Source organism: Cinclus cinclus, chromosome 7 (genome assembly GCF_963662255.1).
Source record: "Cinclus cinclus chromosome 7, bCinCin1.1, whole genome shotgun sequence".
NCBI classification, from domain to species: Eukaryota; Metazoa; Chordata; class Aves; order Passeriformes; family Cinclidae; genus Cinclus; species Cinclus cinclus.
This window is the reverse complement of record NC_085052.1, coordinates 27135950-27160173: the sequence shown is the minus strand read 5'-3', so window position 1 is coordinate 27160173 and position 24224 is coordinate 27135950. Positions and strand designations below refer to the sequence as shown.

General features: G+C 50.3%; 1 protein-coding gene across 1 annotated transcript in view; it reads right to left on the bottom strand.

The window, feature by feature from the left end:
• Positions 1 to 16396, bottom strand: part of PRKG1 (protein kinase cGMP-dependent 1) — a 361241-nt gene extending 344845 nt beyond the window's left edge. The window contains exon 1 of the mRNA XM_062496175.1: positions 16131 to 16396. Coding sequence (XP_062352159.1) covers positions 16131 to 16396 — 266 coding nt within the window. The remainder of the gene's footprint in view (positions 1 to 16130) is intronic.
• Positions 16397 to 24224: the final 7828 nt, after the last annotated feature.

Here is a 24224-nt window from a genome sequence, read left to right as displayed (position 1 = left end):
AAAAACCAAAGCAATCCAAATGAAATATAACAGTCAAAACCAGTCATGGCAGTAAAAAAGTTAGCAACACTATTGCTCAAGCCTGGCTTTAACACATTGATCTATTCGGTTTCCCTGAAAGGGGCTACCACAACTTTTTCTCGAGTTACCCATTATAACTCCCCAAAAAGTGAACACGTGGCATCTTAAGGGGCTTATTTATATAAAGCCAGCATTTATAAACCCACAGCACTGTCTGTAGGTCCCTTACTGCAATCAGTCTCACAGCCTGTTTCTGCTTAATATTCATTTTGCCCAATAAACAAATTATTTTGGAGCTATAACAACTCTGCCTGCAGACACGACGTTTTGGATGGGTTTTCTTTACCATTCCTGTGGTATGGTAAACAATACTATGTATTTGTTCCCCCTCAAAGAGATGCAAAAGATGGATCTGTTGCAAGTTGGAATCAATGATTCGATGCAGTAATGGACATTAAAGCATTGATTTGCACCCATTCCTGGCTCAACTCCCAACCACTCTGAGCACACACAAAATTCAGGACACACAGACCCAAACATCCCCATTTTTTTTTTTTTTTTAGTATTAATGGCCAATCTAAAAAAATAAAGGGGGCACGTTTCCACATTTTGTCTCATTTCTTTGAATTCTAAGTTATCCCATTTTCAGGAGTCTGGCTCTGTCTACTCTCCATTCATATTTTCTTGCAAACTCCCAGAAAAGTCGATTAAACTTAAACAGCTCATGCTAATACCACAAATATTTCACTGCAATTGCAGTTAATCCATCACCTCCCCAAACCCCTACAACAAACCCTGACTTGCAAAACTGCTCAGATCTACAGATAAAGTCAAGCTTTACAAGCAAACGCTGATTTTAAAAACCATGAATACAATTTCCAGGCAGGATCAGTATTGATTGGGCACCAGAACACCAAATGCTGAGCACGGAGGGGTAAATTATGGGAAAAATAATCAACCCAGGAGCCCCAATAGAATAGGGAATTTAAGTAAATATGCTTTTTGTCCCTCAAGTGTCTCTGTATTTTTGGAGGGAATAACCAGGACAGGTAGTAAATAAAGTTTTTAAAAGGCAAACCAAACCCAAGCAGATTAAGCAATTCAGGAAAATAAATCAATCCTCAGGTGAAACCTCCTAGTACCCAATTCTTTAGTAGTATAAAATTCCTACCAGGAGATGAAATTGGAGGTGGGAACCCCAAAACATCGAAGAGCCACACTGTCATCTCTGCTCGTAGAAAAAGAGGAGAAACCACAGACTCTACACCCCTCTTCCCCCACACTTCTCCTATTTAAAGGTTTTATCAAAACCCTCACAGCTGGAGCAGGTTTGGAGCTTTTCAGTGGAGAATTCACATCACCTGGATAATTCCTTGATGAGAGGCAGAGTTCAAAGCAGATCCTTTCCATGTCAGCTTGGGAAAAATCTCAGGCCTTCCTTAAACTTCTCTCTCATTAACCCAATTCCAATAGGGTTCATCTAATTATTCACAGTGCACAGCAATGCTTATTATCAACACAAGAGCAATGGGGAAATGGAAATATTCTCCACTTGTAACTAAATTCTTTTTTTGCTTTTTGCCAGAAAAGCTTTTCAACATGAACTCAGGTTTTGCTGGCCACTGAATGGCAACTGATGTGTTTGCAAAATTAAGCTTTCAATTTGTAGAGCATTATTAGGATTCATTTCATTACACTAATGGGTTTTAAATATTTTTTATTTTTACCTCTAACTTTTCTTCCTCTTCAGCAAGACACAGGAAATAAAAACAAGAGACTGGCACATCACACTACTAAATCTGCAGAAACATCTTCAAGTTCTTGCAGAGAGTAGTGATTAAAGCTTTAAAAAATGTACCTGTTTTCCCCCTTAAGGAACAGAGGGTTGCTGGAACATAAATCCATCTGAATTAGAGCACAGCTCGTCTGCTGATCATTGAAACCACACGGTTTAACCCATCTCTTCTAAGTGCAGCTTCAGTTTGTTTCATTTCATCTCATTTCTGTTCCTGAAAAATTGCAGCAGCCCGAAAGAAGGATGAAGGTAACTGCAACTCCAGTGAGCTGCACGGGTTAATTAACATAATTACTCATTCTCAGCCTGGTCATCTCGCTGCATTCATCTGCTGCAGGTCCAGCGTGAATAATTCAGCAGGTATTAATTATTTATGGCCTGGAGCTCTTCCGAAGGAGATGCTGGCAATCAGTGCCAGCGACTGGACCTGTCAGGCAGAGCCAAGCCCTGCCCCACCAGGCCAAGCTCTGCTTTATCCCGGGGATCACAGCAGGGAAAATGGGAATGGGTTGCATTTAGCCACCATAAAAAATATCCTCTTTTAAATCTCCCCACGTCCAGCACTTGATTTATAGGGGATGCCAGTGACATCAAAGGAATCTGGGGGGGGGGGAGGAAAAAAAACACCTTTTCCTTTCATTTCAGCTCCCTGATGGAATGTGTTGGAAAGGAGAACAGTGCAAGGCACAGACATTCCTCCTCTATAATGTCTGCCACGATTTGCCCTCCTGGCAATCAGAGTGCTGGGTTTAGGTCCCTACAACCTTAAAATGGGTATCCAAAAAACACGGTCCACCCCACCTGTAGACTGCCAGAAAAGCCAGGCTGGAGCTCCCCTCCTGCTGGGAAGAGCCTTTCCACCTCCATCCTCTGCTTTAGTGGGGCCTTGGTAAAGAAACAGCCCCACACACACCCAGAGAGTGAAGTTTGCCCGGTGTGTGAGTAGGAAACCATGAACTCAAAGGACAGGATACAGCCAGAGGCCAAGAAGGAGCTGTAACTCCTGAGGGCTGAAGCTGAACTGCTTTTTCAGAGTGTTAAAATCCCCCTGTGGCAAAGGATGCAGCTGGAGATGGTGCTGAAGAAGGTAAACAAATACCTGGGAGCTCGTATTTGTCAAGGGCAGAATGGGCTTATGGGAAAAAAAACAGAATAAAAATCTTATTTTACATTATATCGATGCTATAACTGATTAAATGTTCAGTATCAAGTGGCAATTTTGGAGGAGCAGCAAAAGGCTTTATAAGGACTGGAAGATGGGTAAATTCACGTGAAAACTGAGGCACCTATTCTGAACAAGGACAAATATCCAGGTGCACGAAATCCCTGGGAAAGGGCGGCTCACCCACACCTCCACCTGCAGCTCCAGGTTAGCAGTGCCACCTCCAGCACCCATCACCACCCCAGCTGAGCAGATTTATGCTCTAAAACCCCCAAACCACACAGCTTTTTCCTGCCCAAGTATGTTTATCCCCAAATTTTCCCCCTCTGGAGTCTCTGCTGCCAGCGCAGCCACCCCACACCCCCTCCAGTCCCAAAGAGCTGTGCCAAGATATTTTCCACGGCCAAGCCCTGCGTGCCAGCACACAGGAGAGGCTTCTCCCCTCCTTTCCACTGGGTTTGGGGGTTTGGCAGCCTCCCCCCAGGAATCCTTCCCCGGGGTTTCTCCTATAAAAATCCCTTTCAGCCTCCCCAGGGTGACCTCCAGCTCCATGGGCAGCTCCTGGAGGGTGCTGTGGTTACCCACAGGGCACCACCACTGCCTGTACAACCCTGATTCAAACTTTCTGGATAAAGATCTCTGCTCTGTGAGGCCCTTTACGAGGGCAGAGGGTGGGAAGGCAAAGCTGAAAGAGTTTTTTCATTCCCAGGAAAGCCGGGGGGCTGTGCAGCCCTGCAGCTTTTCCCTCTCTCTATTCCCTGGCAACTGAGGCATAAGTTTTTGGGAGCTTTTTTTAACCACTTCCCAGCATTAAGCTGAGGGTTGTCCCCTGCATTTTGTCAGGGCTTTACCCCAAGGCATGGCTCTGTTACTGCCTTAAGCATCAAATATTTCCAGCCACGTGGAAGATAAAGCTGAAATAATCCAAGTGTTAAAGCTGCAATTTTCTCCCAGATCTCCTTTCCCTCCCAGAAGCCACAGCCAGGAGGGAGGTGGCATGAAGTCCATCTGTCAGCACAGCCTTACGCTGAATTTAAATTAATGCTCTGACAAGACCCAATCCAGCCCTGGTCCTCCCACATGGTTCCAAACCCTTTCTTTTCTTGCACCGCCAACTACTTTGCCAAGCTCTTTTGAACTGAAAAATTAGGGAGAGGTTGGCGACGCAGAAAAAGCGGGAGAAGAAGCCCAGGTTTGACAATTCTTTTACCATCATGGTGGGGTTTTTAAGGCTTGGTGGCTCATGCTCCACAAAGAATCCTAAAGGTTGGAAAACCCCTCTGAGATCAAGTCCAACTATTCCCCAGCACTGCCAAGGCCACCTCTAACTCGTGTTCCCAGCTTCCACATGCAGACTTTTGGAACACTCCCAGGGCTGTGACTCCACCACTTCCCTGGGCAGCCCCTCCCAAGGCCTGACCAACCTTTTGGTGAAGGAATTTTCCCTGATATCCCATCTAAACCCCCTCTGGAGCAACTTGGGGCCATTTCCTCATCCTGTCCCTGTTCCCTGGGAGCAGAGCCCGAGCTCCCAGGCTTCCCCCTCCTATAAGGGAGTTGTGCAGCGCAATAAAATTCCACACAGGGCTTGATCTTACTGGGGAGATGCCAAAGCTCCAAGTCCCAAACAAACCTGCACCATTCCTCATTTCCAGCCTGGTTTTCCCTCCAGTGCTCCTGAATGGAAGCCCACTTAAAAAGACAAATCTGTGTTTAACCTCCTGGACACCTTTATTGGTCAGAGACCAGTAAATTCTCATTTCTTTGAGTGTCCAGGCCTGCTTTATTGACCTGATGAACACAGTCACTACCCTGGATATGGCTGGGGATGTGTACGTGTGGAAACTGGATTTGGGAAGGCAAAAGTGAGTGAGCAACTCGAGGTTTTAAAGATCAGCCAGTAATGGGATGACATTTCCTTTATCCAGGAACATTTGTCTGTAGTGAAAGCGATGCCTGAGCACATCAAATTGGGCTGTAATTATCCCATTATCCTTGTGTTGGGTCTGAAGGCTAAACGGAGATAATGTCAGTGGAAAATGCTTCCCCCACACTTGGAAATCATTCCCTTCATAGTTTCACTAGGGGAGTATCAGGCTCGAGCAGTTTTTGCTGTAGGCAGGAGCAGCACCTCAGCTTTTCTCTCAAATCCTGTTCCTTAAATCTGCCCCCTAGGATGTGGACTGAAGGGGAGACAAGCACTTGGGATGAGACCAGCAGAGAGAAAAGGGCAGAAGAAACCTCACCAGAACATCCTAATGTCCTCAGTAAGAGACTCGTGGCAATCCTGGTGTTTTCCAGGAAAAACCACCCCTGCTCCCAGGGCCAGGCACCTCAGACTGAGAGGAAAGGAGTTAAAACAAAACAAAACAAAATAAAATAAGGAATAATTTTGTATAATTAAATGGAAGTGTTAGCACAGCCTGGCTGAGGCAGCATGGGCTGGAAAGAAAAACCTCCAGCCCACCAACATCACACTAAAATTGCCCAAATCCTACTTCATTCCATTAATTGAAGGGGACAAGAAGAGTCACATGATGGGGCAGTAAACTCATGGTCACAGCTGCCTTAGGAAGGAAAATACTGGGCAAATCCCTGGATAAAAAAATGATCTTATGGGTCAGCACCTGAACAGATAAAACATAGAGCAGGACATTAATACTGACAACCAAAATACTAGAAAATACAGTGGTTCAGGTCTTTACATACCGGGGTTTTTTTAATTTTCAACAAAAGGTGGGCCAGAGGGTCCCTGAGTTTGCTCTAGATCTGTGCTGACTTCTGGAATATAAAAAGAAAAAAACACATTTTGGAGAGCCAGGGAAAAGCGAACACTCCACCAGGATTTTAGCAGGTAAACTAAATCCCACAGGTAATTGTGTCAGCCTGACATCAAAACCTGCATATCCTTTGGGATGTGTGAGCCTCCATTTAATTACTGGGAAAATTAAGGTGAGACCACAAATAGCAATCCATAGGGCCCTGTGGAAAACAGATCTTGTGCAATGAGCTTAGCAAGTTTTATTAAAACACCTGCAAATTGGGCTGAAAAAAAGGATTTGCAGCCATGCAATGCAATTAAAAGGCTGCTTTGAGCTGGGATGGGAAGGGGGTGATTTTATTAATGATAGAAATGCAGCAGTGAAAACAAAACCTCCATCTGCAAATGGGGCTGGATGAGCAAAGCCAGCTCTGCTGACCTCCTGAGACTCCCATTTAGGAGGTGAAGCACGTCCCATTCCTCCTCTGCCACCCAGCACCTCCCAGCCCCACCAGAAGGGCTCTAAAGTGGCCACAAATGTTATTTGAAATCTCCTTCCCCAAGCCAGGGTTAGGCTCCGGATTTACAGCCCAACTTCCTGCAGGCTGGAATAGGGATGCAGGGATTTATCAGCTCCGTGTTCTCCCTCACAATGGGAACAGAATGAGCACAACACCCACGCAAGGAGCTGCTGCTTCCAGTTCCCAGGGAATCGGAGGCTCGGAGCAGGGTCAGGAAAGGAGTCACTGTAGGGGAAAGCAGCTCCAGTGGACTTTTTCATGTGCTGCCGGGGCAGGAGCCATCACAGAAATGCTGGCTGGGGAGATTCGTGACATCATTCCATGGGAAGCTCCCCCCTGTGTTTTCCATTTGATTTAAAGCTTTTAAAAGAGGGTTGATTTTTAGCTACTGAATATTTGGCAACAAAACGAAGGAGAAGGAGAAGGAGAAAGAAGAGGAGGAGAAGGAGGAGAAGAAGAAGAGAAGAAGGAGAAAAAGAAGAAGAAGAAAAGAAGGAGAAAAAGAAGAAGAAGAAAAGAAGGAGAAAAAGAAGAAAAAAAAGAAGAAGGAGAAGGAGGAGGAGGAGAAGGAGAAGGTTCCCCAAAATAGAAATCAACCAGCCCAACATAAAAGATGGGAATCAGCTGTACCTGCTTTTAATCTCAGAGTAGAAACTACAATTTAGGGCCCAATCTAATGAGCAGCAGCAGCAGGAGGAGCTGCACATGTGAGACACAATTGTCCCAAAATCAAACAGTCTCTGCAACTGATGCTTTAGGATGGATTTGACTGCACAGACTCAGGAGAGATTAATCAGACCCCAAAATTTCCCTAAAGCCAGCCTTCAGTTGATCCACAATATCATTTCCACTTCCTTTTTTGCTTTTCTGCCTCCAAACATATAGAATAATGGAATAAAAAATTTAATATTCATAATACCCACACCAGCTCAGCCTATATTTTTCCAGCATCTTCCCATGGAAGAACAAGTTTCTGGTTGAAGTTGCCACGAGCGTCCTCCTATCAAAAGATAAAACACTTTGAAATTCTTCTATTTTTAAGTGGTTATTTTAATGTCATGGAGGGGAGGGATAAATCTCAATCCATCTTCAAGTCCCTCTGCCCCAGCAGTGCTGAGAAATATGGGGAAGAAAATTTAAAATGTCAGGGTTTCTGCAGGGGAGACCAACTGCTCCAGTCCGTGCTTCCCAAAAGGCACTGCAGCCTTTTCCCTGGATGGGACATGTGGTGATAAACCTGCAGATCAAAGTGAGAACTGTGCTCCTGGCAGGGAGAGCCCAGCCTTGCATTATGGGATGAAAGGGAAAGCAGAGATTTCACCCTTTACTTGACACAGATTCCATAAAGTAGCATGAAAATCAATGGAGGGAGAAAAAAAAATCCCACAAACCACCAGCTTTTATGCTGCTTTCATTTTAGTATTTTATTTTTTTTAAACATTGAACAGTCCTTTTCTGAACTACAGAGAAGAGAGAAATAAAGCAGCCAAGGAGGTGGCTGCTGTCTATTGATAAAATACACTCTCAGTGTCATTCCATGAAAATTTTCCCTCTACGAGTTGGTTTGGGGATTTTGTTTTTCCTGCCTCCATGCAGGCTGAAATGGCATCAGAAATGCCCCCAAGGCTTTATTAAAAGGGTAAACATCAAATGCAGAAAAAGCAGAATCCCTGACTGGTTTGGGTGGGCTGGCAGATGGGAAGCAAAACCACCTTGGAGATACAGCCCTGGTGCTGCCAAATTATCCCAGATGAAGCAACTTGCCAATGTTTTTCCCACCTTCCCAGAGAGCTCCTTCCCAGCTTTTCTCCATTCTGCCTTTCCAAACCTTCAGAACCTTTCTGTATTTTTACAAGTTTGGATTTATTTTCTTTTGAATGTCAAAACAAAAATACCATGGGCTGGAGCAAGAGCGGACACTGGATGTATTTATTCCTTCCAGCTTCCTGATTTTTTTAAAAGATACATTTTTAGGAAGTCTATCAAGTGCCCAGATGTCTCTCCCTGCATCTTTCCTGCTCCACAGTCATTTCCAAGATTCATTACAAATAGCCAAGCTGGAATCCACCTCTGGGAGGCATTTTTAAGGGACAACTTCCTGCTATTCCCACCAATTCCAGGCCTTAAAAGTTGAATTTTGGCTTAGTAATTGCAGGCACCAGTATTCCATGTTGAGCCACTCAGAGGATTTGGGTGGAGTTCTTTGGGGTCTCAAGGAATTACTCCCAGGTATCCTTCCCACTTCCACACACTACAGGAAAAATAACACAGAGCACAGCTCCTCAGAAATGGAAGGATTAAAGAGTTTTAAAAAGTTCAATATTGGCAATACAGTGCAGATACATAAATAGAAAGTGGAATTCTGAGATTTTGGATCTGGTCCCATACTACAAACAGCTCAATAGAATTTCTTTTTTTTTTTTTTTTTTAAGCAGAATTTTTATACTAATTGGTCACTTGAAATCCTGGGAGAATTTTACAGAAACTCCCAAGAAAGATTAAAATGCAAATGAAAACAACTCAGAATTCCCATCCTGCTGTGCTTGCTGCAATCAATCAATCAATCAATCAACCACAGCCTCCTTTAGTGCAAACTTTGTGCCAGAAACCCCAAATATTAAGATATTTCTCCTGAACCAGCTTCCCACCTGCACAGTCTCCTTCTGGGAATTTTATGTTAAATAATTCTTTGTTTTCTCCCCCTGTAGCTGCTGTTTGAGTGTTCCATCACCCCACCAGTCTGTCATTGATTGACTGCTACGAGTTGGATGCTTTCACCCCATTTTACACCTTAAAATGTCTCAAAACCAGGAATCACCAAGAAAATCGCTGCCAAATCTATTTACACTCCTTTGAGTCAAACAGAAGAGAATTGATCCCATTACTGGAGAGCTTTTCCCCCTCTCCTGTAGCAATTCCCACAACACTCAGGCTCAGCCCCCAACATGAATTAAATCCAAAAAACTGAATTTTCCATTTAAAATTATTTCAATCATATATCCTTGTGGATCCCCGGGATTATCCCAGCTCCTGCCACTACCCTTGGGCCTGAGCTTAGCCTCCCTCCCTCCTTTTTTAACATCTTCTTTCTCATTTATGACTACAGGGTTTTATTACTAACAGAACAAAAATGCTCCAAGAACACCCCTGAGCAGGACACAGAAAAAAAATCTGTTTGGAAAAAAAAAAAAAAGCAATCCTCATCTTTTCCACTCAGGAGGTCATGGCAGAGGGGAAAGCTCCTCAGGAAGCTCCTTGCCAAGCTCTGTCAGAGATTTTCCAGGACCTGCAGCAACTCCACAACCAAGTGGAAACCTTGGGAAGGCTTTTTCCTGAAGTTTCTCATTAGGAAAGAAGCACCCAGAGTTTTATTTTAGTCCTTTCTGTCCCATTTTACTCTGATAAGACTTCACCACCCGGGGGGATTTTCACTGGAGAATTACCTTTTCCATCATGAGGGATGATCCTGACAAAAATGACAGAACAATTCTGACAAAAGTGACACCAAAATTCTGAGGGAAAGGATACAAAAATACTGACAAAAATTATTTTAAAGAATCTGACAGAAATTATAAAAGAGGCCAAATGAAGCGTGAGACCAAGCAGTTTTACACCACCACATCCAAGTGCCACTTTTAAAAATGTGGCAGCAAGAGGAACACAGGACCCTTTCTCTCCTCCAAACCAAGAGATGTCCACAAGCTGCTGCAGAAAAACAACACAATCCTGGTTCCCAGCTTTTTATATTTTTATAAATCCACTCACACCGAAGATCCAGGGGGGAAAAGCACTTTCTGGTGGCCTTGCCTGGGAGCACAGCTGAGGTTTAGAATTCACATGTAACCAGGTTTTCAGGGATTGGGAAGCAGAGCTCCAGGCAGAGGGAAGGTGGGGGACATGGGGATTTGGCAGCTGCCCTGAAATCTCTGGGCCTGTGGTTTGGTGCCCCAAGGGAGGCTCCAAAAACCTCTCTTGACTTGAGGCATTTAAAAATAGGCCCATGGAAGAATTTGGGATGACGCCGCTGGGACGGAGCCTGCGTCAGCCAGGGATGGGCACTGCCTCAATCCCTGCCCAGCCCGGCCTTTCCTGCTCCTGCTGAGGGCAGTCTTGGGATGTGTGTGCCCTTCCTCGGGCCAGACCTGAGAAACACACAGCAAAGACAAAGAACCCAAGTTTTCATCCCGAACCACCTGGAAAAATTATAATCCTGCCAGCTTGCCCTTCCTTTTTTCACTGGGATCAGGGATCACGTCAAATAATCAATTTTAAAAAAATCATATTTATATATAAATTAATCATTTTTAAAAAAAAATCAGATGTTTATATATAAACTAGTACCTGTTTTGTGCTATTTTTGGAGGAGGTGAAAGGGCAAGCTGAGTTTAGCTGCTCTTGCTGTGCTGCCCTGGCGGTGATGCCGCTGTGCCCATGAGGAAGCACCAAAGGGATGTGATGGAAAAGGTGGATTGGGTGACCAGGGCTGCTGGTGACAGACAGACAGACGCCAAGCTGTACCCAGTGGAAAGGCACCATTTGATGCCCTTTGGGAGCCAAATTTCCCCCCATCCTGGCTCGGTTTTCAGGTCTCCTATAAACCAAAGGGAAGTGATGCCCCGGGAAGGGGGGAGCAATGAGTTCAGCCCATTAAAAATTAAAAGACAGGAAATTATTTCCATTGATTAACCATAAACAGTTGCTTCTCTCCCTTTCTAAAGCCCTTCTGTGCTTATTTGTCTGACCTTGGACTTCTCGAGGGGCTGATGTCACACCTCTCCCTGCAGTGACAACCCCCTTGTCCCCCCCATCTTCACTCAATACCCTCCACTGCTTCATGCCACAAGTTGCTCCATCCAAATAAGCAGAGAGGACCAAGCAAAGAGTCCATCTCCCACTTCCATCACTCCCTTTGGAATATTTTCCAGCTCTCCCCAAAATTAAACAACTCTTCTCAAACTTCTCTCAGTATTTCCTTCCCTTGGAGCAGCCACACACTCCCAACACAACAAGCAATGAGAACAGTGTTAATTCCTCCTCTGCCAATATAATTCCAGCTAATAAAATCCTTCTGATCTTTGGTGGGGATCACCAAGGGATGAAGCATCCAAGGAGTTTGCTGTTGCAGCGCATCAGGAGCAGATGGACCGGACTGAGGATGGGTAAATGAGAAAGAGAGGTGTTTTTAGGTTCATAATTAATGGCAAAATCACTGCTATCCTTCCTTTGAGCTTTGCAAAGCGATGCTGACCCTTACAGAGGGAAACAGCAGACTCAGATCCAGCAAAAGCTCCCTGTTTGAACTATTTCAGATACAGCTGCTGAGTGGTGTCAAATATTGCACGAGGACAGTCCCAAACTGTCCTTCTTCAGCTTAAAGGTTGAAGTGTCACACACTGGCCACAGGTCTGGTCTCCCATCAGTAAAAAAATGAGGCAAAAGCTCCTTTTCCAGGCTGCCCAGGCCCCGAGGGAGGGTGGTTCCAGGTAGTGGGGAAGCAGCTGGGTTGTTTTTCACGGGCAGGCTGAGCGCAGGATCGATATCGCTTTAGTGGCTGGCAGCTGATGAGATCATGGCTAAATTAACTCAGGCAGGCAGCTCGGTTCCCAGAAAGGGGCTGAGGGAGGAAGGACTCGGCTCCAGGGAGGGGGAAGGTCCCTCTTGCCATGCTCAGGGGGCTGGAGGCCATCAACAGAGCAGCTCCAGGGGTGGTGGAGATGTGAGACAAAGGTGTTATGGGGGGGAAAGTGATGGAGAATTGCAGGGCTGTGCAGGACATCTCTGCTTTAGCCTGGGGCAGCCCCAGTCCAGCTCTGAAGGTGACTTTGCCTTGAGTTTTGGACTGCAGACCTCCCAGGCTGGCCGGTTTTTACCCCGGGCATGGCTGGTCCTGGCCTGAGCAACACCCAAACCCCAGAGATGGATTGATCCTGCCACGGCCATCAGCAAACACCAGCTTATCCCAGGTTTTGCGGCATAAAATCAAGAGGATCCACTCCAATCCTCCATCCCCAGTATGACCCAAAGCCTTTCATCCTGACTTTAAACACCTTGGGTGAACACACCCTCATCAAAGTATCCCCCAACACCTCAGGGAAGGTGGAAGCAGAAGAAACAAGGATTCATGCCTGATTTTATCTGGAAAACCACAGGCAGGAGGACTGGTCCAGGACTGGGAGGCTGAAAACACAACACACCCCAATACCTCACCTTAAATGCTAGACCCCCACTGCCATCTTGTGGCAAATGTTTCCTGAAATAAAGTTTAAAAGGGAGGAAAATGCGTTAAAAGGTGGGGGAAATCCATTTAAAAGTTGCAGAAAGAGCTAGGGAGCCAAGAAGGACAGGTAAACTACTGGGGACAGGGTGGGGAAAACTCACCTGTCTTAAATGATGCTGAGGCTGAGCCTACAGCACTGTGTCAGACTGAAACAGGCATGGAAAAGCCCAGGGATGGCATGGTCTAAGCTGGATTTGGGGAGCTTAGAATATAACCACACACAAAATGTGGAACTGCCTGCAGGGCCAGGGCTTCAGCAAAGATTCAGTGGCTATTCCAAAAATATTCCAGAGTTCCCAAAGTCATTTTGCACCATCCCCCGGGTTGAAGGAGGCTTCTCACCCCACATAAGCAGGGCTTAGATGGAACTAGACATTGCACCTCGGAATTAAGGCAGGCCGCCGCTGGAATTTCCAGGGAGGATGACTTGGAGGTGGGATAAGGGCTCAGGCTGATCGCTCCCAGGGCACAGAGCATCTCTGGGTGCTGGGGAACCACAGGTGAGCACCCCTGTGTGCAGGGCTCATCCAGCTCTTAGCCCTGGCTTTGCCACACCTCAGCATTTACTTTTTGCATCATCGATCATCTGCAGTGCTTTTGCTTAGCAACTGGGCATCACTTTAGCAAAGTGCCTGGGTTGCTGCATCATCCACGGATGGCTCCCACCCTGCCAGGAAAAACAGGGACAAACTGTTTTTCCTTCTTTGTGTTGCCATAAGGGACTGGCAGGTGTTGGATCAGACAGCCCTGAGGCTTTGTGTGATCCGAAACACTCACTGGCTGTGGGTAAAAACTGAATCAAAACTCACTGACCGTAAATAAATTAAGGAATCATTTACAAGAAGAGTGGCTCCGCTCTCAACCCAAATCTCTGCTGGCAAGAATGGATCAAGGAACTAAAGGCAGGAATTATTTTGAAGACAGGCACAGAAAGCGGCTATTTTGAAAGAAAATCTAATTTACAGGTTGGATATAGTTACATGGATAGCTCTATGCACCTGGCCAGCGACCCAGCAATGCTTTCTGCCATTGAAATGTATATTTTCGTGTTATCAGAAGGAGCAACAGCATAAAAGTACACTTCCAGACCAAAGGTAACACATCTTTCACCACCTTTCTGTTTACACATCCCCGTTCTTTGGATCTCTGCAAGCCTCTCTGTACATGACAGGGGTGCATCACAAGAGGCACAACATATTTAAACCAACTCCATTCTCGGCTTTCAGCTGGGATTTATCCTTGTTTGAGTTCCTGTCATCCCACAGTTTGCTGCTTTCAACTCCTTGACAGTTTTACATGTTGGAGTATATTACACACAATAAATAAATCCAATTATATTGTCAATAACTGCATCTTTATCTTCACAGATGAGAAAGTCTTTGGAGGTTGATCCCAGGTAAAAAGGTTTCTGTTGGTGTGCAGTTGAAAACAAGCGGGACTGAACATCGTCTTGGGAGTTTTATGGTCTGGAAGTTGTCTGTGGGTTTTGGAAAAGAGGTGTTCCCCATCCTCAGCCTCCCAGGGAGCTGAGGACCTGTGGGATGGAGAGCTGGGATGCTGCTGCTGTCCCAGGAGCACAGGCTGTTGGAGGTACGTGAGCTCCCCCATAAATAAATCAGCCGAGTGCTGTCAGCAGTTCTGAGATGCCAGAGCCAGAGAAAGCCCCGGGCACACCGAGGGGAGCTGGCACGAGGCAGAGCCATTCCTGCCTCGGGCCGGCATCGGGAGCAGGAAAAGCTCGTCATGCTCTTGGCACAGGCCTCGCTGCACAGCCCTTTGCTCCCTGATCCCAGAACAGCACCCTGGAGCTGCACCAAGGACCCAGACGCTGCCCATTGAAAGCACACCTTGATCTGGCCCATGGTGGGGATGGATTTGGGGTGAAAACGGGGGGAAAAGGGAGGTTGTGGGTGCGGCGTGCTCAGCACACCATGGAGCCACCCGCCGCTCTCCCAGCAACGAGACGGGAGAAGAATTAAGCAGAATTAAAGGAATAATTAAGAATTAAAACCCAAAAGCAATCCCAGACTGGCTTGGTTACCATTGTCATGGCTACCACGAGCGAGGCTGAGGCATGGGGGGATGCCAGGGGATGGAGTTCCAGCCTAGAACTGCCCGCAGGCTCCACCAGGAGTTTTTCCTACCCACTGAAACATCATCTGCACATGATGGGAATGATGCAGGATGGGAAAAACGATCTTCACTGCATCACATGGGCACAGCTTTTCCTGCAGCTGGCCTGCCAGCCCAAACTGGGAACAGCACGGGAAAGCCTCAGGCCAGGACTAAACCTCGCTAGAGCCATGAGCAGGTTTAACAACTTCTAAATAAGTGATTACACAGGGTGGGGATGCTGGGTCCCTGCCCTCACCACAGGTACCAGGTCACTGTCACCTTCCCCATGGTAGATGAGGCTCGGGATGATCACTGCCTCCAAAAAAAAAAACCAACAGCAAAAGGAAAAGTTGGACGTGGTTTCTTCTCCACCCACAACACCTGGCCTCTGCCTTGGGCAGGGGACGCAAAGGGATGTGCTGCCCCCGGGAAGGAAGGATGAATGGACACACTCAGCTCGCACTCACACACCTCCCTGGGCACAGCAGCTTGCTTTACTAATCACCACAGGTAGGGAAAAGAATAATAATGAATAAAAAAAGCCCAAAGCCAAGTTCTCCTCCTCTGAGCAATAGTCTCGTTAACAAGAGGCGGGGGACAGGTGAGGAGGAAAGGGCTGGAGTTTGGTCTGGGCACATTTGGGGAGTGGGCTGAGGCAAGAGCTGTGGATGCACACCCTCACACAGATCCCGTGGGGAATGGCTCCACTGAAATAAATCACTCCGCACAGAGGACACGAGGCCATGCCTTGCTCGAGAAGCACCAGCCACAGCCTCTGCCCAAAGTAGGGTCACCACTGTGGCCACACACAACTTCATCGCATCAGCCTCCCCAGCAGCCAGCACATGCCCCCCAGTTTTACCACACGTGTATGGAAGAAGGATAACCCCGAGACCCTGGGTTGGGTGATGCAGACCCCATACTCCCCCCAAAAAAAACCTCTCTATTGGTGCCTGACAGCAGCACAGGGAAACGGAATCATGGAATCATTAATGTGGAAAAAGTCCTCCAGGATCAGCGAGTCCCACCGGGATAACAGGAGGCAAAGCACGGGTGGGCTCGTTTTTGGGGAGCACGGGGTGGGGAAAGAGGGGCCGGGGCGAGGGGTAAGCGCCTGCCCCGGGAACGGGGCTGCCGGGGGTGCTGGCGGCTCTCGAGCAGCCACCGAACAACTTCCCGGCCGCGCCGCAAACTTTTCCCAGCGCCGGGGAGGCACCGCCGCCCCCCCGCGCTCCGGCCGAGCATCCCCCGGGAGCCGCAGCGGAGCCGCGGCGGGGAAGGAAAGAGCGAAGCGAGGGAGGGATGGAGGTCCCGGCTGTCCGATCCCCCGCAGGGCTCCTTCCCGGCGGCTCGGAACCGCTCCAAGCCCCGGGCACGATCCGCGCCGGCGATCCCAGGCGGGGAGGACGAGGCGTCCCGGTTCGGGAACTGGGTTCGCGGGAGCGGGGGGAAAAAAAAAAGGGGGGTGCCATCCCTACCTCTCGGCCTTGGTGAACTTGCGGAAAGCCTGGCGGAGGTCGTGGAAGGAGCGGTAAGTCTGCGGCTCGGCCGAGATGCCCTGCGCCCGGGTGGTGCGGGGCCCGATGTGCGGGCTGGGGGCCGGCAGCACGGACTGGCATTTGTGCAGCCGCCGCCGCAGCTCCTGGATCTCCTCGTCCTTCTCCCCCAGGCGCCGCTCCAGCTCCTTGATCCGCTCCTCCTTCAGCAGCAGCAGCTTGGTGAAGTCCCCTTCCAGCTCGGTCATTTTGGGGGAGCCGGGCCGGTCCCGCTCTCATGGAGCGGCTCCCGGTCAGGGCAGGGCAGGGGCGGGGGAGCGGCTGCGCCCGCCCCGGCTCACAGCAGCGGCCCCGGCATCGCCCCGCGCCCGCCGGCCAGCGCCGAGCCGGCCGAGGGGACAGCAAAAACCGCCCCGAAAACAGCGGCGAACAAGGGAAAAGGCGGAGGGGGAAAAAGGACAAGAAAAGGGGAAAGAGCTCTTGTGCTACTCTGCGAGGCTGGGATCCTGGAAATAGCAACAATTACCATGTGATCGCAGGGTGACGCAGCTCCTTGTAACTGGAGCCGAAGACTTGGGATTCAAACAAGAACACTTCATAAATATTAAATTGCCTCCTGCTAATGAGCCACGTGGAGCCGCCCCCCGGCCCGCCCGGCCCGGCCCCCGGCTGCTCAGCATCCCCGGCTGCTCAGCATCCCCGGCTGCTCAGCATCCCTGTCTGCTCAGCATCCCCGGCTGCTCAGCATCCCCAGCAGTTCAGCATCCCGGCCCGCCTCCCGCCCTCCGGGAGCACAGCATCCCATTCCCCCCGCTTCGGGAACTCAGCACCGCGGCTCTCCATCCCGGGAGCTCTGCATCCCATCCCGTCTCTCCCAAGGAGCTCGGCGTCCCACCTCTCTCCTCTCCCCACTTTCCAGGCTGCGTTACCCTCAGCACTCCTCTGCTGGTCCCTCCTGGGTACCCCACCTTGGCATGGAACCTGGGCACCTTGCACACCTCCCTCCATCCTTCCCTGTCCAGATTATCCCGTGTATTACCTCACGGCCTGGACACCGCACATCCCACCCAGCATCCGTCCCCACATCCACCCTCTCGGCTACCTGCATCCACACCCCTTCCCACCAGGTTTCCTTGCTCCCCACCCTCCAGGTCACCCCCCAGCACAACCCTCACCCTCCTGTGGGACACGCAGCTTTCCAGACACGCGGTGTCCCTCGTCCCAACGTGCACGGATAGCCTGTGCCCCACACCCTGAGGGTGCAGAGCCCGTCCCCGGGCACAGACATCGGGGCCCTGGCGGCACCTGAGCGGGGAGGCAGTCGGAGTGCTTTGCCAGCATGTCCTGGCAGGGAGGAACTCATCCTTCCTGGACTTATTTGGAAGAGCCCATCACGCGCATGAATTTTTAATGCCGGCTGGCAAAGGGCACCATCAGCTCCTCTATCACGTTTCTCTCCCAAACCAGTCTTGTTTCCAAGGAAGGATTTCAGGAGTCCCTTGCTGAAGGGGAGGGGGTTTTTCCCACCCCCCACAGCCAGGCCTTGGGCACTCGGGCACCCAGGACCCACGCAGGGTCCACGTCCCAACCCATGGAATCTTGTGCCACGCCTTTAGGGACAGACTCCCTGGTCTGCTAGGGCAGAGGAAAGGGAGAGCAAAGCAACTGAGCTGGAGGACAAGGCTGTGTCGATGGAGTATTAAATTAAAGTTTGAAAAATCAGTTAGCAGCGTTTCTGTCTTTTAAGGAGGTGGGGGTGGTGGGGTGTTGTTGCACTCTTGTGTCTGTGCCTCCAGCCTTTCACGTGTGGCTGGAAACCCCCGAGCTCGGAGCTGTCCCGTCCTCACACTGGAAGCATCCCTGCGGCCAAGGGCTCAGGCAGTCCTGGGGTGGGAGGGGGAGCTAATTAACAATTATTAAATGAGTTCATTGGGCCTTATTAGCAGGCAGAGAGCGCCACCTCGTGGGCAGCATGACCGAGCAGAGCAGGGCGGAGATTTCGGGACAGTCCGGCCCTTCCCGGGAGCTCGGGAACGGAACGGGGATGCTCAAACAGCCGCGGGAGCGCCCCCGCTCCGCTGTCCGGGATGCGGTGGGATCCCCGCACGCTCCCATCGGGACAAAGCGTCCAGGAGCGGAACGCAGGGCCTGCCCCTGCCCGGTCCTGCCCCTGCCCGGGGCTGTGTCACAGAGGGGGCTGGCGGTGCCCGGGTGTCACGGGTGCCACTGTGACACCCGTGCCTCGGGTTGTCATGGGGCCACTGTGACACAACGTGACGCCTTGAGACGCACCAGGGCCCGTGTGGCACTGCGGGTCCCGGGGCTGTTTAAGGAGCATGCCGTGCTGTGCCCTCCAGCAGCGCAGGGCACCGCGCTCCGGAGGCTGCGGCTCGCCGGGATAGCTGACAGAGAAAGCCCATGGAGAAGGGCACGCTCGGCCCTCAGCCGTCCGAGAGGCTCTTGCTGAAAGATGGGGCTGGAGGGACCGGCGGGGATGGGGCCGGCATCGCCCCGACTCAGCCGTCTCCATCCCACGCCTCCCGCGTCTCTTTCTCCTCTCACCTCCAGGTGCTGCAGCCCCAGAGCCCGGCTCCGCCCGGCCGTGGGGACAGGTCCTCGCTGCATTCCCGCCTCCAGCAGAGCTCCAAGGGCGCTGGGAGCCGCCCCAGCTCGAGCAGGCTGGTGCGGGGCCCGGGGCAGCGCTCCCGCGGGTGCAGCCCCGTCCCGCTGCCGCCGCCGGCCAACACCGCCGCCCGCGGGCAGTGCCGCCGCCTGAGGAGCTGCGTGGCTTGCTCGGGCAAGGCCGCGCCGGAGAGATCCCCGGCGGTGCCCTCCACATCCCCGACGCCCACCTCGACCGAGACGGAGCCGCCCGTGGTCCACCGGCTCACCCAGACAGAGCCCCCGACGCCCGAGCGCTCGGATGCTGCCGAGCGCACGGATCGAGACACCCAGACCGAGAGCCCGGCCCGGGAGCGGCGCGCCCCGCTGTTCGTGGATCGGGAGACGCAGACAGAGCTCCCGGTGCCGCTCCCCGGCACAGCCCCAGCCGCCCCCGGAGGACCGGAGCCCCCGGGATCCCGGCAGCGGCTCTCCTTGCTCCGCAGGCTGCTCCGGGCGTGCCGCGGCTCCTGCACCCGGGCACAGCCCGAGCGGCTCGGGACCAAACGGGCACAGCATCCCCAGAGAGCGGCACAGGGACACACGCCAGGGATCGGGGTTTTGATGGTACTCCAGGATCCCGCCGAGGGCACCGAGTGGCATCCATACGCCTGGCCGTGGCTCGTTGAGACCAGTCTGTGATTCGCCACGGATCCCAAATAAAGAATTCCCATCCTAATGGTACTGCTCTGGGCCTGATCTGTCGGGTCCGTCCTGTTGGAATGGTAGGAATGGTTGGCTGGCTCTGAAAGACCAGCTGGGAAGCACGTGGAGGAAAAGGGCGAGCTCTTAGGTGGGATAACACCACTCCCCCCAAGTCCCCGAGCCTTAACCTCGGGTCACACAAGGGTGGTGACCGACCCTGACAGTCGCAGCTGGAGAAAACCAGGACCAAAATCATTGGTGAGACAGAGAAAATTCCAGCCCACAACACAATAACATCTCCCTCCAGCCAAAGGAGGGAAAAAATCATCAGAGAAGGAAAAGACTCTGGGGGGGTGGCTCCCCTTGGGATCAAGCACAGCTGGCTCCTGGGGAGGAATCTGCCTGTCTCTCTGGCACCACGGAACCTGTCCCAGAGACAGCCTGGAAAGCAATTCTGTATTTCTCTTGTCAAAGTGCCTTGAATGAGTAGCAGAAAACCATCAGTAGTGAGAAGGAATGTCTGCCAAAGCAGCCAGAGGGAAAGAGAAAGGCTCAGGGTGGAAAACGCCTGGATAGAGCACGTGTGGCCTCGGGTGGAAACAGAAAATGCAGGAACCACCCTCGATTCTCACCTCGGGCTTCTGGTGCCTTCCCTTGGCTTCAGGAGGAGGAAAACCAGGATCCCTCACACCTGGCTGGGAATAAAGTTAGAGCAACTTCAGTTGGCTTTGAGGAAGATGAAGGTGGGCAAATCCCTTGGGGATGGGAAACCTTCATCCCACGTAGGTGTCGAGCACAGTTATTCATCCTGCCATGTTTTGCAATTAAGGTTTTAATGAAGCGTTTAATTAAATTAAATAAATACTGATGGTTCAAGACAACCAGGTCTTGGAGTCACAGAGCAGTTGGACCTGTAGCTGCTTCTTCCACATTGGAGGGTTCATGGTAGAGTGGTAACTCCCTAATCTCTATTTTTAAGGCAAATTATGATTTTGGAGGTGAGGTTTGTTTTTTTTAAAAAAAACCTCTTTGGTAGGGAAGGAAGAAAAAGTCTCTTATCAGTACAGTTCCTTATTTTCTATTTGTGTTTTTAATTATGGACTTGAGAACCTTTTGCTCCACAGAGAGGAGCAGCTTTAGGTAGTTTGTTCATTTTAAAGGCAGAATGATAATATCCTGGTGTGTTTTAATTCTGAGGTGCTTCAAAGCTTCATTTTGGGATTTTTATTTTCATTGGGCAAATTCTCAGGGTTTTCTTAGTTCTTTGCATATGTGTAGGGCAGTGGGTTGGTTGTTGTTTTTCATCACTGATTTTACAGACTGTGTTTTTCCCAGGAGAATATTAATTTGTGTAGAAACAAAATTGGGGTGAAGAGTATCTTAATGTAGGGATAAAAATACTCCCCTGGGAATGAGACAGAATGGGTTTGTATTATTCATTTAACAATTTCAGCTGCACAACCATCACGTTCATCCACGTTTATGTGATAGAGGAACCTTTTCCTCAAAATGTGATCACCTGTGGCAGTTTTGTGTTCTCATATCAACAAAAATCTTTCTTTTCTGTTTATAGATGTAATTATGGATGTGAGAGTCCTCTGTCTATTTAAATATAAAGGCTTGTGGCCTTTCTGCCAGGACACCCAGTCAGGAAAGGAGGATGCCCTTTATTCAACACCTGAGGCAGTTTCAAATCCCTAGGGAAACTCATGTTGACCAAGCTGCTGCCATTCCCAAACCTCTGGCCTTCCTGAATGAGGGAAGCAGAGACATCTCTATCAAGCAGCAGCCACCTGACTGCTCCAAAATACAGGTTTTTGTCCTACAACAATCTCACATGCAGGAGAAGAAGGATGCAACTTTCCCCAGAGTTTTATAAAAACCAGCTGAGTACTTCTTTAATTGGAACTGTGTAATTCCATGTTTTTACCCTAGGAGCACCACTTTTGGTTTGGGTTGTTTTGCTGCTCAGGGGCCAGCAGTACAGAGAGGAAATTCCAAGGATGCTGTGAGTTAAGGATAATTCTGTATTTTCTGTGAATTTCAAGCTACGCTCTTGCCCTCAGCCCCAAAACTCTGAGTCTCCCCAGCCCTCACCACATTACCAGACCCCAACTGGAGATACTGGGCTATAACTCTCTTTTGAGAAGAGCTTTTGCTTATAGGAAATCCAGTCTCTGGAGCAGAGAACAGCAGAAACAGGATCCAGGCTGCCTCCCCACCCTGGCACTCTGGGGTTGGAGTTCAGCACGTGGGCATTATTAATATCCCGGCTGCTTGGGAGGCACAGAAGGGAAAAGACACCCGGTAATCTACTTTGGGTCTAGATTAAAGGCTACATCGATCTATTTCTTTAACATATAGTGTGTAGATGGCACTAAGAGCAGCTGGTGCCCCCGCTCCATAAGCTCGCTGACAGCTCCGCGAGTCACAAGGAGCGTCACCATTTCACAACCAGCAACTGCTGCAGCTTCAAAGTCAGCTCCTGGGAGGTCAAAATCGCAGAGCAAGAGGCTCTGGAATCCTGAGGGGTCACAGCCTCCCCCGTGTCCCCCGCACCGAGCCAAAGCCGCGCTCCGCATCCATCGGCCCTTCCCGAAACTCTCCCAGCGCAGGGTCCGGGTGCAACCCCAGGCAGCCGCGGCTTCATCTGGAGATAAGCACAGAGATAAAACAGCCGGCAAACAAGCGCCAGCACGGCCCTGAGAAGCCTCTGCAAGGAGCCCGAGAGAGCCAGGAGCGGCAGGGAACAGCGGGATGGGGCTCCGGCAGCACAGCAGCCCCTACATCCCACAGGATGTGCAGCATCCCTGTCCCGGCTGGGAGCCTGCACACATCCCGCTCTTCTCCCCGGCTGGCACACAGGCAGCGCCCGAGGGAAGCCCGGGGCCAGCAGGAGGAGCGGCTGGAAGCCGAGGGACAAGGACACTGCGCGCCCCCGAGGCACGGGAGCAGCGACATCCCTCTCCTCTCTGTGCTCACCAGGATGTCCGGAGAGCCCGGCCAGGAGCAGGGAAACTCAGCGGGGCACTCAGCGGGAGACGCAGACTGACTGAGCCCAGGTCGGGAAAGCAGGGGAATTTGTGTCTCGCACCCCGTGGATCGAGAGGCACAGAGGGAGATCCTGGAGCTGACCCAAGCAGCGACTCCGCCCCAGCATCGCCCCCCGGGCTGAGCTCCGGACAGTCCCGGCTTTTTTAGGGATAAACCCACCCCAACCCTCCCCGGCGTTAACATCGCCCTGTTAATCTAGGGACGGTCGCAGTTATTGGTGAGGATGAGATGGCTGGAGCCCGGGCAGCTCCTATAAGTGCTGGGAAGTGCTTTACAGCCCCCTCATTCTCATATCCAAATATGTTATCTCGTGGTTATCATAACTCACAACCAAAACTGTTAGTGCCACAATCATAAACAATTTCATGACATATAGCCAAGAATAAAGATGATAAAGAGAAAGGTGCTAGTGGGAGAAGCAATACAGTATGGAAAAATCTTTTTGGCACGGTGACCCCATAACCTGTGGATTGGTTTTCTTTCTCGGTCTTATTTTGTGTAGGCTTTAGAACTTTTTCATTATAGAATCATAGGATATCCTGAGAGGCTATCACAAGGATCACCAAATTCAACTCCTGGCACTGCACTGGACAACCCCAAGAATCACACCACGTGTCTTTGGACAGAGTGCTGTCCAAATCCTTCTTGAATTCTGTCAGGCTGGTGATGTGAGGAGCCTGTTCCTGTGCCCAAGCACCCTCTGGATGAAAAACCTTGTTCTGATAGCCAACCTAAACCTCCCCTGATAAAACTTCAGGCCATTCCCTTGGGTCTTGTCGCTGGTCACCACAGAGGAGAGCTCAGTGCCTGCCCCCCCTTTCATTAGTGCACATTTTTAGCTTTAAAGCCTGCCCAATGAGAGCCTGGGAGTTGATCCAAGGGAAGGGCACGATCCCATCCATAAGGAAGGGGCCCCAGAATGTCCTGAAGGATTGAGCCCCTCCCTTCCCACGACTGCAAATTGGAGGGTGAATGCTCCGAGGGGGTGAAACACGAAGTGCTGCTGGAAATAACCTCTCGGCTTCAGCCAGGGCTCGTTCTCCTGGCTCCCCACGGCTCCTCTGTTATGAGGCACTATAGAAAACAGTTTACAGCCAGCAGATATGTAAAATATGCCAGCTATTGAACCCAGGAAGGCTCAGCGCCTGCATTTCTCATCCCAGCTCGCTCTGCAAGCCTGAAGCACGCAGACATTACTCAGGCTGGGGCTGTAATTATCCTGCTGGAAACCGTGCCAGCTCTCCCTTGGTGTAACTTTAACAGAGTACCAAAGGTGATGCTGGATTTTTATAAAATCAATACCCTGCCTTTTACTCCACCTCTGCAACCCCCACCATTCCATTCTCTCTGTCAAACTCACTTTTGCAAGCAAAGAGCCTCTGAAGCAGCAGCAGAGTGGACTTGAGGTTGTAGTTCTGTGTGAGCTGGAGGAGCTGGAGGAAGGCAGTAATCCCCACCATGTTAAAAAAGAAAATATTCATTATTTGCGACTTATTTCAATAGTAGCTGAAGTCTGAACCTATTCCCCACCCCCCCACCCCCCCCCCCCCCAGTCTCTTAACATCAGCTGAAGTCTCAAGGCAGCTTACCAAGGGATGGAGCTGCCTTATGGGCACGAAAGATTTCAGTGGGAGGTCATTGTAAGGCCACAAAAAGGAAGGATTAATTCTGTGTTGTTACCTTCTTTGGTGATCATTTTAGTTCCTGTTTCACTAG